The sequence below is a fragment of the Dendropsophus ebraccatus genome, chromosome 13, assembly GCF_027789765.1.
Source record: "Dendropsophus ebraccatus isolate aDenEbr1 chromosome 13, aDenEbr1.pat, whole genome shotgun sequence".
Lineage (NCBI taxonomy): Eukaryota > Metazoa > Chordata > Amphibia > Anura > Hylidae > Dendropsophus > Dendropsophus ebraccatus.
In genome coordinates, this window is record NC_091466.1 from 50,552,917 (window position 1) to 50,566,088 (window position 13,172).

Sequence of the window (13,172 nt, forward strand, 5' to 3'; positions counted from 1 at the left end):
TAAATCACCAACTCGGGGGCTAGAAATTAGCCTTACATACACTCCTCCCCCTATAAATATATAAAGGTGAAAGTAAAGAGAATCATGTTTCTCCTTCTAGCTGGTCTACTGCATGACCCTTTCCGAGGACTATTTGTTGGGCATATTTGTGTCCACTAGGGAACCATTGTCTGTCTGTCTCCCGATATACAGACTTGTTCACAGACTTCAATTCATAGAAGGAATACAAAACACAGAAATTCACATGGATGAACACATACAGTCTAAGCCTTCATTTAACGATATAAATCCCATACAGTGCATCTATGTAATGCTTCTCTATTCTACAACTAAACAATTGTGTTGTAGCATATACTGTACACACCATACAAAATATTCCCATAAGGTAACACAAAAAGTGCTAATATAATGTACATAAAACCAACATATATTTCTAAAACATTAATGCTGAACTGTAGTGCTTCACTTTTTTTTTGTATTACTCAGACACACAGTGTAAGCAGCGTTACTCACTTCACCTGGTTCCTGCAGGGAGTCCAGACAAGCATCGGAGGAACCTGTCAAGGACTGTACTTTATTACTCAAGAACCTCTTAGTGCTCCGGGTGCACGGCAGTGTCATGTTGCTAAGGTGACCAGTTCCCATAGATATCAGGGCCAATGGCATATTTAAAAGAGATCATCCTTTAATCATCCCGCTGTGCAAAGATTGACTTTCGTAACCTGTACTGGCTCTCGTTTTTTTTTCCTATGGTTCCTAATTCTGACTGCTTATTGCCCTGACCTAGGCTTTGCTTATGGACATTGCCTCTGCCTCAACCCTAGGGTTGTCTGTCTGCTACCTGTTCCTGACTCAAACCTTTGACTCCACTCCTCACTATGCTCCCATCTCATTCTCTTGCCTGACGCACCCTCATTGCGCAGATGACTAGCAATCCATGGCTATACTGGGGACAGCAATCTCATAGTTCTCCTGCAGAAAACCCCAGACCATACCCTTTAATTACACCAAACCCCAGACCATACCCCTTAATTACACCAAACCCCAGACCATACCCCTTAATTACACCAAACCCAGACCATACCCCTTAATTACACCAAACCCAGACCATACCCCTTAATTACACCAAACCCCAGACCATACCCCTTAATTACACCAAACCCAGACCATACCCCTTAATTACACCAAACCCCAGACCATACCCCTTAATTACACCAAACCCAGACCATACCCCTTAATTACACCAAACCCCAGACCATACCCCTTAATTACACCAAACCCAGACCATACCCCTTAATTACACCAAACCCCAGACCATACCCCTTAATTACACCAAACCCCAGACCATACTCCTTAATTACACCAAACCCCAGACCATACGCTTTAATTACACCAAACCCCAGACCATACGCTTTAATTACACCAAACCCCAGACCATACCCCTTAATTACACCAAACCCCAGACCATACCCCTTAATTAAACCAAGACCAGACTCCTAAATTAATTAAGACACTAGCCCAGATTCCATAATTACTCAGACCCCAGACCAAAGTCTAAAATGAATCAGACCCCAAACCAGGCTCCAGACCTAAAATGTACCCTTCACAAAGTTGATGGCTCCAGAATGTCGTGCAGGCGCAGCTGCTACCGCATGGTTTGGGTTGCCTTGGATACATCCTACGTCCGCTGAGTTCCAAATAGGGCTTGTGCACTGAACTTTGCTGGTGTGGGACATATTCATATCTGCACAATGTTCTGGAAACATCAGCTTCATAACAAGTACCCTTCAATCAGACTCCAGAGCAGAGCCCAGAAGGAGGCAAGTCTAGACCAGACCTAAAGCTTAATCAGACCCCCAGGGCCTAAAAGGAAGTTTTTTTTTATCTATATTAAAATACAATTAGCGGTAGAACTTCTCGACTGATGGAAATGTGAATAGGTTCTAATCTCTGCGTCATGACTCTTATGACTGGCCGGTTACATCAGTCAGTGTGGAGTAATCTGCACTGCACCAAAATGAACAAGAGCTGATTGTTTAATTATAGAGCCGGGGCTGTCAGCGACCTGAGCAAATACAGCGCTTCTCATTCAATTACCAACGTGTGTGTGTGTGGTCTGATGGACTGTTTATTGTGCTTTATTAAATTCCTCACCAGCAAACAAGTGCCTGTACTCCTTGCCTTGTCAGTGTGCTAGGAAACAGGCTCGCTACTGTGAGTTATCATAAGGGGAGCTTAGAGAACGCAAGAGCTTCAGCATCTGGCTGATGTCTGTGAAAGTAATATATAAGGGACACTGATATATTGATCCACTGCTTGCCCACAATACCCAAAGAACATAGTGGAAGACAGACAGCACATACATTGTATAATGGCAATATACAGAGCCGTCTGCTGATGACTCCATTCATTGAATGACAAACAGCTGATCTGTGAGGGTACTTGGTATTGGTATTCCGCTGATCCGATATTGATGGGCTATCCTGCACTGCTGAAGGAGAACCAGGCATGATATCCCAGACTAATGTGTCCGCAGGGGGGTGGGATTGTTACTGCATGTACTGTGTTTCTCTGAAAATAAGACAGGGTCTTATACTTTTTATCTATGAAAAAAGACTAGGGCTTATTTTTGGGGTAGGGCTTTTTTTTTTTTGGGGGGGGGGGAGTATATGTTGTATTAAAAATGTAATAAAAAATAATATGTGATGACAGGTGACAGCACAGCCCCTGTATACAGCATCCTGGGATTTGTAGTTCACCCCCTGGAGATATGAAGCCATCCTATCTGGCAGCACACTCACATACATTGGGGGCAGGTGCCAGCCTAGTTCTGATCCCCATGTCCTGCCACTCTCTCTCTTCCATCCATACACCAGGTGACAAGGCCATGAAGGTGAATGATGCATTAAGCATGTGGCACAATGTGGAGCCCTGGCACCTCCGAGCCCCCGATCTCCAACAGTACAAGATACAGCAGCCGCAGTGGTTGAATCTCTCACAGTGCAGATGTCGTTGGACCCAGTGATCAATGGAAAAGGCTAGTGGTTGGATGCTGATAGCAGGATATTCAAATCTTGTGAGAGAATCACTAAATCTGAATGTTCTGTCGCCAGCATCCCACCACCAGCCTTTTCTGGTCTTCACGACGTCTGCACTGTGAGATATTCCACTACTGCGGCTGCTGTATCTTGTGCTATCAGAGACTGGAGGGCTTCGAGGTTCAAGGACTCATTGCAGCCATATGCATGACGCATCTTTCACCTCCATGGCCTTGTCACCTGGTGTATGGACACTACTCTGCACTGCCTCAGCACAGCTTTGACAAAGCCCTGTACGGTATATGCGCTACAGTATTTGTGAGCTGCCAGTGATGTCCCTGTGGTTGAGAGTGCTGGTACAACGCACCAGTTAGGGTACTGCATAGGCCCACGCTGCGGAATCTGTAAGCGCTGCGGAATCTGTTGGCACTATAGAAATAAATAAATATTATTATTATTATTTGTTTTAGATCAGCTAACTGATATGATATTTCCCAGCGCTATATGTGCTTAAAGCAACCAGGGCTTATTTTTGGAGTAGAGCTTATATTTCAAGTCTACTCCTGAAATATAAGGGTGGAGCTTATTTCCAGGGTAGGTCCTATTTTCAGAGAAACACAGTAGCATGCAGCACACAATGGCCACATGTATGCGCTGTAATTTTTTCGCACCAAAATCTGAAACGGATATCAAACCTTCAAACATAGAAAAAGATTAAATCCATTCCCCAAATGGGTCTCATAATCAATAAGTGAATAACAGTACTCCGAACCTCATGTGATACCCGATTACGGTACAGATCGTTTCAGGACATAAGTGCTATACTATAAGAAGCTCTGGATTATTATATAACAGATTAAAGAATGTTATCATAGAAGGTAATACACATATTAGACCTCCAATATTTCCTCATTTTCCCTTAAAAATTTATATCGGATAAGATTCAGAAATGTAATTTACCTTATCTTTAAGCTTCTCCATCCAACTTCTTACTAAAAAAGATAAAGAAAAATAACAATTAGGAAAGGTGTGCATGTATATAGGGAGGCTGGGAGAGACAGCTATCTATTATGTATGGGCAGCTTTAGGCAATGTGCATATTCAATGCATGCAACAGGAAAATTTCCGATGTATAAGCCAAAAGTATTCATTAGAGTTGAGCAAACTTTGAGCACACTGCAACTTCAGCAGCCACCGCTAATCAATTGCTGGACGCTCGGGTTCGGACAAGCCCAAGCGTGCTCAAAGTTTTCTAAACTCTAGTATACATATAACCAATGTAGCCAACTTATGCAACATGGAATACAGTGTTATATGCTGCATCTTCTTTGGAGCTTCTTACTCTCACACAGGCCAGAAAATGTACCTTGTGTATGAGCTGGAACACAGTGTGAACAGAGCCTTACAGAGTCCAGGTACAAAAATTGGCAGATAACTGACAGCGTTGTTGCCCTTGGCAATTAAGTTATTTAGCATAAAGTTTAAAAATGAGACAAAGTATCTTATTGGTTGCCATGAGTAACCTCTATTTTCTACATTATGGAACCTCTGTATTGTCATTGTGTCTAGGGGAGACTATCTGTATAACAAGGCCACGTTGACACAATGTATTTTTTGATTAAACAACGGCCGTTGTTTAATCACAGTGGCCAATCGCATTAACCCCTATGGAATCCCGGCTGGAGTGTATACAGGCTGAATACACTCCGGCTGGGATTCCATGCGGCCCCACAGAAAGATGAAATGTCTATTTTATGCGGCCACTGTTCAGTGAACAGTGACCGCAAGAAATAGGTTGTGCAGACAATGTAAAGTATGGTTCAGACCGTACTTTACATTGTCTGCTATGGCTAATTGGATCGCTGAATGTGCCCACATTCTAATTGAAAAGAAGTGATGTTCACCCGGCCTATACTGCAGTATTGGCTGGGTTGAATATCTCAGACAGCGGACGTTCTGTGACACGGCCGTGTCACAGAATGGCCGCTGTCTTGCCACTTCTGAACATGGCCTAAGGCTTCCCATTGAACATGCAATAGGCATATATATATAGAAGAGCCCCATAGACGTCTATTATTGCTGTATAACTCAGCCTGCACTGGGCCATAATACAGTTGTGTATGTAAAGCCTAGGGGCTACAGATTCTATTCTTGATGCCCCTCATGCCGTCAATTGTAATCACAGCTGTGGTGCTAACAGATCTAGACAAGCACAAAAGCCACATGGGGAAGGCAAAAAGCCACACTTGTGTAAGTTTATTCAATATCAATGTCATGAAAGCCCCCGGGGTGCAGAGGCTCATGTGTTTCCCACTGGGACACGCTCTATCATTTCACTAAATGCAAAAACATGATTAGGTTGAAAAGCTCTCATTGTGCTACGGAGGCAGTGTCTTCAGCCGCCACAAGGCATTCCAGCTCTCTTTTGAAGAAGATATTAGAGTTGTGTTAATATTTAATATTGCAGAGATGTTCTTTTTGTTAATAATACCCCCAGGCTGGTGAAGACCTTAAATACAGCTGTGACATAGCAGTCACCAGGGAATTATCATCCCATTGTATAATCCCGAAATACTGTGCTCCACGCAGGTTAAGCCGCAGTCATTCACATATACTGGGTCATTTATAGAGTTATTTTGGTGTTTTTAGTAAAATAGGGCATTGATAGGGTCATAGAAGATGCCCTTCTCTTGGTGCCCCTGTTAAGTGTACAAATAATACAACCATATAGAGCATAAACACCGATCAGCCATAACATTAAAACCTTGTAAAGTCTCCCCACCATGCAGCCAAAAGACCTTTTTAGATATACAGTGGTATCTGTCACCAAAGCATTAGCGGCAGATCCTTTAAAGGGGTATTTTCATAAAGTAATGTTCTATGACTTGGTTATGACATTATTTTACAGTCATGGGGGTCCCATCTCTGAAACCTTCACAACTATGAGAATGCAAGGCAAAGGAGACGCTGGTCTAGTGCTGCAACCCTCTTACTGTTTTTCCCCTTAAACTTCAAAGGACACCCTCACGGGACCCATTTATTTTAGAAATGAAAAGGAATATGACATATCTAAACAATCCAACAAGTAATGGATGAGAGGGGCCTATGCTTTAAGCTATGTCAACCATCTTGAAAGCCGCCATATTAGGTTATATTTTTTACCAATGTGAAGGTGGTCATGTAGAATATCAAAGAAGACCAGCATTGTCTCACAAATCAATTGCCACAATCAGATTAGCAATACCTGTGATTCAAATGATATGATGCACAGCTATTTGACATTTAAAGGGATTATCCAGCGCTACAAAAACATGGCCTCTTTTCCCCCTCTCTTGTCTCCAGGTCAGGTGTGGTTTGCAATTAAGCTCCATTTACTTCAATGGAACTGAGTTTGAAACCCCACCCAGTCTGGAGACAAGAGAGGGGGAAAAGTGGCCATGTTTTTGTAGCGCTGGATAACTCCTTTAATGTGTTCTTTATTGTGCAGTACACAACTGCAATTGATTTCTGAGACAATTCTAGTCTTTGATATGCTGCATGACACCTTCCAATTGAATAAACTTGCCCTAGATCCAGTAACAGTACAGACATGACTGTTTAAATACTTCTATAGCTCATATAACAGTGTGTTACAACTCTGCATTGGGTTGTTCCTCTGTTATTCCTCCTGAAAATGCATGCCTTAAATTGACAGCTGGACATTACCATTCCCCTTGTTGATGGGATGTGCCCCTACTCACTTTGCTGTTGTCCATCAGTGCTGGAACCATTAGACCAGGGGTCTGCAACTGGCAGACCGGGGTGGCGCTGCTCCCTGCACAGTAATTATGAGCGCTCATAACGAGCGCCCATACTCACCATGCGGCGGCAGCAGCCATTGGCTCCCTCCCTGTCAGTCACTCTTGTGGCCGCAGCAGTCACAAAAGGCCTTACTCCCCTTCTGGTGTTGGCGCTCGAGTGACGTTACTGCGCTGGTGCCAGGACAGGGGAGAGCGGCCTCTTGTGACCGCTGCAGTGCAGCCACAAGAGGGAAGAGAAGAGGAGACACTGGACCAGGGTGAGTATAAGTGTTTTTTTTTTTATGTCACATGCTGTATGGGAAGGGGAGAGCACACAGGGGGGCTATATGGGAGGAAGAGAGAGCACACAGGGGGGCTATATGGGAGGGGGGAGCACACAGAGGGCTATATACTACAGGGGGAGAGCGCACAGGGGGCTATATACTACAGGGGGAGAGCACACAGGGGGCTATATACTACAGGGGGAGAGCGCACAGGGGGCTATATACTACAGGGGAGAGCTCACAGGGGCTAGATACTACAGGGGAGAGCGCACAGGGGGCTATATACTACAGGGGGAGAGCACACAGGGGGCTATATACTACAGGGGGAGAGCACACGGGGGGCTATATACTACAGGGGGAGAGCACACGGGGGGCTATATACTACAGGGAAAGAGCGCACAGGGGGCTATACACTACAGGGGGTGAGCTCACGGGGGGCTATACACTACAGGGGGAGAGCTCACGGGGGCTATATACTACAGGGGGAGAGCGCACAGGGGGCTATATACTACAGGGGGAGAGCTCACAGGGGGGGGCTATATACTACAGGGGGAGAGCACACAGGGGGGCTATATACTACTGGGGGAGAGCGCACAGGGGGGCTATATACTACTGGAGGAGAGCACAAGGGGGGCTATATACTACTGAAGGAGAGCACACAGGGAGGCTATATACTACTGGGGAAGAGCACACAAGGGGGCCATATACTACTGGGGGAGAGTGCACAGGGGGGCTATATACTACAGGGGGCTATATACTACAGGGGGAGAGCTCACAGGGGGCTATATACTACAGGGGGAGAGCGCACAGGGGGCTATATACTACAGGGGGAGAGCTCACAGGGGGGGCTATATACTACTGGGGGAGAGTGCACATTGGGGCTATATACTACTGTGGGAGAGCGCACAGGGGGGGCTATATACTACTGGGGGGCTATATACTACAGGGGGAGAGCTCACGGGGGGCTATATACCACAGGGGAGAGCGCACAGGGGGCTATATACTACAGGGGGAGAGCACACAGGGGGCTATATACTACAGGGGGAGAGCACACAGGGGGCTATATACTACAGGAGAAGAGAGCACAGGGGGCTATACACTACAGGGGGAGAGCTCACGGAGGGCTATACACTACAGGGGGAGAGCTCACGGGGGGCTATATACTACAGGGGGAGAGCGCACAGGGGGCTATAAACTACAGGGGGAGAGCTCACAGGGGGGGCTGTATACTAGAGGGGGAGAGCACACAGGGGGGCTATATACTACTGGGGGAGAGCGCACAGGGGGGATATATACTACTGGAGGAGAGCACAAGGGGGGCTATATACTACTGGAGGAGAGAACACAGGGAGGCTATATACTACTGGGGGAGAGCACACAAGGGGGCTATATACTACTGGGAAAGAGCGCACAGGGGGGGCTATATACTACAGGGGGCTATATACTACTGGGGGAGAGCGCACATTGGGGCTATATACTATTGTGGGAGAGTGCACAGGGGGCTATATACTACTGGGGGGCTATATACTACTGGGGGAGAGCGCACAGTGGGGCTATATACTACTGGGGGAGAGCCCACAAGGGGGCTATACACTACTGGGGGAGAGCGCACAGGGGGGCTATATACTACTGGGGGCTATATACTACTGGGGGAAAGCACACAGTGGGGCTATATACTGTTGGGGGAGAGCGCACAGGGGGGCTATATACTACTGGGGAGAGTGCACAGGAGGGCTATATACTACTGGGGGAGAGTGCACAGGGGAGCTATATTCTACAGGAGGAGGGCAGACAGGGAGGCTATATACTACTGGGGGAGAGCGCACAAGGGGGCTATATACTACTGGGGGAGAGTGCACAGGGGGCTATATACTACAGGGGAAAGCACAGGTGGCTATATACTACTGCGGGAGAGCACAAATTGGGGTTATATACTACTGGGGGAGAGCGCACAGGGGGGCTATATACTACTGGGGGGTTATATACTACTGGGGGAGAGCGCACAGTGGGGCTATATACTACTGGGGGAGAGCGCAGAAGGGGGCTATATACTACTGGGGAGAGCGCGCAGGGGGGCTATATACTACTGGGGGCTATATCCTACTGGGGGAGAGCACACAGTGGGGCAATATACTATTGGGGGAGAGCGCACAGGGGGGCTATATACTACTGGGGAGAGCGCACAGGAGGGCTATATACTATTGGGAGAGTGCGCACAGGGGGGCTATATACTACTGGGGGAGAGCGCACAGGGGGGGCTATATTCTACAGGGGGAGAGCGCACAGGGAGGCTATATACTACTGGGGGAGAGCTCACAGGGGGGCTATACACTACAGGGGCAGTCACCCCCTTTGTACCTAATTTCAAAGGGCTGGTAAAAAAATGCATCCTATAGACAACACCCAGTTGTCAATTCATTCATACATTTCCAGGAGGAACAACAGAGGAATGTCACATGGCACAGTTCTAAGAAAAGGCACTATAGCATTGTATTCGGCATAAAACCAACATGTTACAATTGTCCTCTTTAAGGCTGGGTTCACACTACGTATATTTCAGTCAGTATTGTGGTCCTCATATTGCAACCAAAACCAGGAGTGGATTGAAAACACAGAAAGGCTCTGTCCACACAATGTTGAAATTGAGTGGATAGCCGCTATTTAATGGCAAATATTTGCTGTTATTTTAAAACAATGGCTGTTATATTGAAATAATGGCCGTTATTTACTGTTATATGGCGGCCATCCACTCAATTTCAACATTGTGTGAACAGAGCCTTTCTGTGTTTTCAATCCACTCCTGGTTTTGGTTGCAATATGAGGACCACAATACTGACTAAAATATACGTAGTGTGAACCCAGCCTAAAGAAGAAATCTGGGCAATTTTAACATGGGGCAGAAGGTAAATACAAACTCAGCTCTCCCTGTGTCTGCGGTGAGCAGCGGGAACGGCCCACTGGACTCTGCGATCTCTGGCGATGACACATCACGACCTGGCTGATGGACTGGTCAGTCAGCCAGTCAGTGACTGGCGCAATGACTGGAGCAGCCAGTTCATCAGCCGGGACAGGCATTTCCCCTCAGGGGAAAATGCCTCTCGTGGGGGTCTTGAGGCCGGTCCCACTGCTCACCACGGGCACGGTAAGTTCATACTCCTGATCAAATTCCCTCTGCCCCTGCCAGATTTTTAAATTGTCCTAACTTCTCCTTTAAACTAACAGCTTGTTCACATGATCATATGTTGGGACTATATTATAATCCTATTATTATTTCCTGCAGTATTACCGTAGATCCAAAAAGAGAAAAGAAGAAAACATTACCTTTCGTGCCTAATTATATGTCGCTAAATATCATTGTACCTTTACCATTTAGCGCACCGGCTCTTTATTATACCATCAATGACTAGAAGGTCAATGGGTACTTATTTTGAACTTATTTTGCACACGGCATTGAATTACAGGAAGCTTAGCTTTCATTCTTTCCACTCAAGACAAATGTTTTAGGCAGCAATGAATAACACTGAGTGCATCCTTGTTGGTGCCACTTGCATAAGAGACCGTCCTTCCATTCGTTGACCTTCAGTGACCCCAGATGTAAGACAAACCAATTATGTAATGGAAAAAAAAGAGGCATGTTGCCAAGAGTACTTCTGTATAAATATAGATTTACCTGCTGATCTTGTATTTTTTATCACAAACAACCACAAATGTCTTTTGCTTCTGCATCTGCCAGCAATTATACAGCCCTCCGCGACACAATTATAGGGGCATTGCACAAAATATACCAATTCTCCATCACATCCTTTACAGCAGCACAGCATGGCGCACATTTCATACAGGGCAAGATGGAAAAGGAACGATCCAATAGTTCTCTCTCATAACAGATGCAAGTGCTCTACTTGTAAAATGTCACAGTGAGAAAAAAAATGGAGTTTTACTGTGGCACAAACTTTTATATACTAGCCTGTGCATGCTGAGGGGCTTAATATGCAGTAGGAAGGCTACCATAACACTGCTTGGATGTGAATTAAAGGGGTTATCCAGCATTATAAAAACATGGCCACTTTTCCCCTTCTCTTGTCTCCCGTTCAGGTGTAGTTTGCAATTAAGCTCCATTTACTTCAATGGAAGTGAGTTTGAAACCCCGCCCAAACTGGAGACAAGAGCGGGGAGAAAGTGGCCATGTTTTTGTAGAGCTGGACAATCCCTTTAAGGTTGTCCATAGAAGAAAGCTGACCGGTTTACCGGTGGTCATCCTTAAAGGGAACCAATCACACACAAATTGGCCATAAAGATAAGGAAACGTGCTGGTACATCAGCCAGCACGCTTCCTAACCATCCCCCTGTCCCCTCCGTCCCATGAACATTCAGCCCGCAAAGTTAGTTTAATAGTGTCCCGCGCTGTATGCAAATTACCATGTAAGTAGTCAAGGTGGGCGGGCGGCTGGTCAAGTAGTCCCGGTGGGCGGGGGCTTCGTCATGTAGTCACAGGCTCCTGGGCCGCCTCCGGTGCTGTAATCACGCCCCTCCGGGCGTGTTGTAAAGCGGCTCCTGGTGACGTCACTCGGGGGGGCCGGCATTGCACGTCGGCCACGCCGACGTCTTTACTAAGCTGCGCATGCGCAGTGCAGCCTGAGAAGACGCTGCTGTACTGCGCTTGCGCGGCGTAGTATAGCAGCGGCTTCACCCACTGTACTGCGCACGCGCAGCTTAGTAAAGACGTCGGCGTGGCCGACGTGCAATGCCGGCCCCCCCGAGTGACGTCACCAGGAGCCGCTTTACAACACGCCCGGAGGGGCGTGATTACAGCACCGGAGGCGGCCCAGGAGCCTGTGACTACATGACGAAGCCCCCGCCCACCGGGACTACTTGACCAGCCGCCCGCCCACCTTGACTACTTACATAGTAATTTGCATACAGCGCGGGACACTATTAAACTAACTTTGCGGGCTGAATGTTCATGGGACGGAGGGGACAGGGGGATGGTTAGGAAGCGTGCTGGCTGATGTACCAGCACGTTTCCTTATCTTTATGGCCAATTTGTGTGTGATTGGTTCCCTTTAATAGGATTTCTAGGCTTCCTATTTATCAAGGAACGCTTTTGTTGTTGTCTATGGATCAAAATAGGAGCTTCCTTATAAAGTTGTTGTCCAAAACTTAAAAAAAAGAGTTGCAGGCTAGATTAAAAAGGAAAAAAAATTAATACTCACTTGCCCTGATCCATGTCACTGCAGTCTGGACAGCCCCTGATCTCAGCTTCTCTGCACTTCCTGATTTCCTCTTCACAACACAGAGAAAAAGTGGAAAACATGTGACCCATTTCAGCCAATGATTGGCTTAGTGGCTGTAAGAGGAAAGCAGGAAGCCCTGAGAAGTGGGGTTGCATATTAGGACTGCAGTGGCAGAGGATCAGGGCAGAGGAGTATAAATTATTTATTTTTATGCCAACGTGGGACAATTTTTTTTTCCCAGAACCATACTCCATCAGCCAACAAGCAACAAACAAGTTCATTCATCTGCTGCTGATCAGACTATTCAGTAATGTCAAAAAAATCATCAGCTGCTCATATCCCCATCTAATAGAGGATTTGGTGCCAAAAGTTGATTGCCAGAAAGGACTGCATGACTGATCAAACCTTGTGATGACCTTGTCATCCATGTGATGACCTTGTGTCACAGAGAAGTCCACTCATTTACAGTCTTGGTTGAATAGGAAACTATGAGGAAGCAATTTCTTAGACTGTATTTATAACTGTGTTCATTCTCTTTCATCAGGTTTCCATTTTTTTGAACATTAAAGGGGTACTCTATTGACAAAAAAAATTTGTATTCAAATCAACTGATGTCAGAAAGTTATAACAGATGTGTAAATCTCAAGTTTTCAGTACTTATCAGCTGCTTTATGTCCTGCAGGAAGTGGTGTTTTCTTTCCAGTCTGAGACAGTGCTCTCTGCTGCCACCTCTGTCGATGACAGAAATTGTCCAAAGCAAGAAAGGTTTTCTATGGGGATTTGCTACTGCTTTGGACAATTCCTGTCATAGACAGAGGTAGCAGCCGAAAAAAAAAGAAC

At 46.1% G+C, this 13,172-nt stretch overlaps 1 protein-coding gene across 3 annotated transcripts in view; it reads right to left on the minus strand.

Moving 5' to 3' along the window:
* The window catches only part of ARMH4 (armadillo like helical domain containing 4), a 115,458-nt gene that overhangs the window by 15,003 nt on the left and 87,283 nt on the right, over positions 1-13,172 (minus strand). For all 3 annotated transcript variants that reach the window (XM_069950116.1, XM_069950115.1, XM_069950117.1), the window contains exon 6: positions 3,999-4,030. In XM_069950116.1, the coding sequence (XP_069806217.1) occupies positions 3,999-4,030 (32 nt within the window). The remainder of the gene's footprint in view (positions 1-3,998; positions 4,031-13,172) is intronic.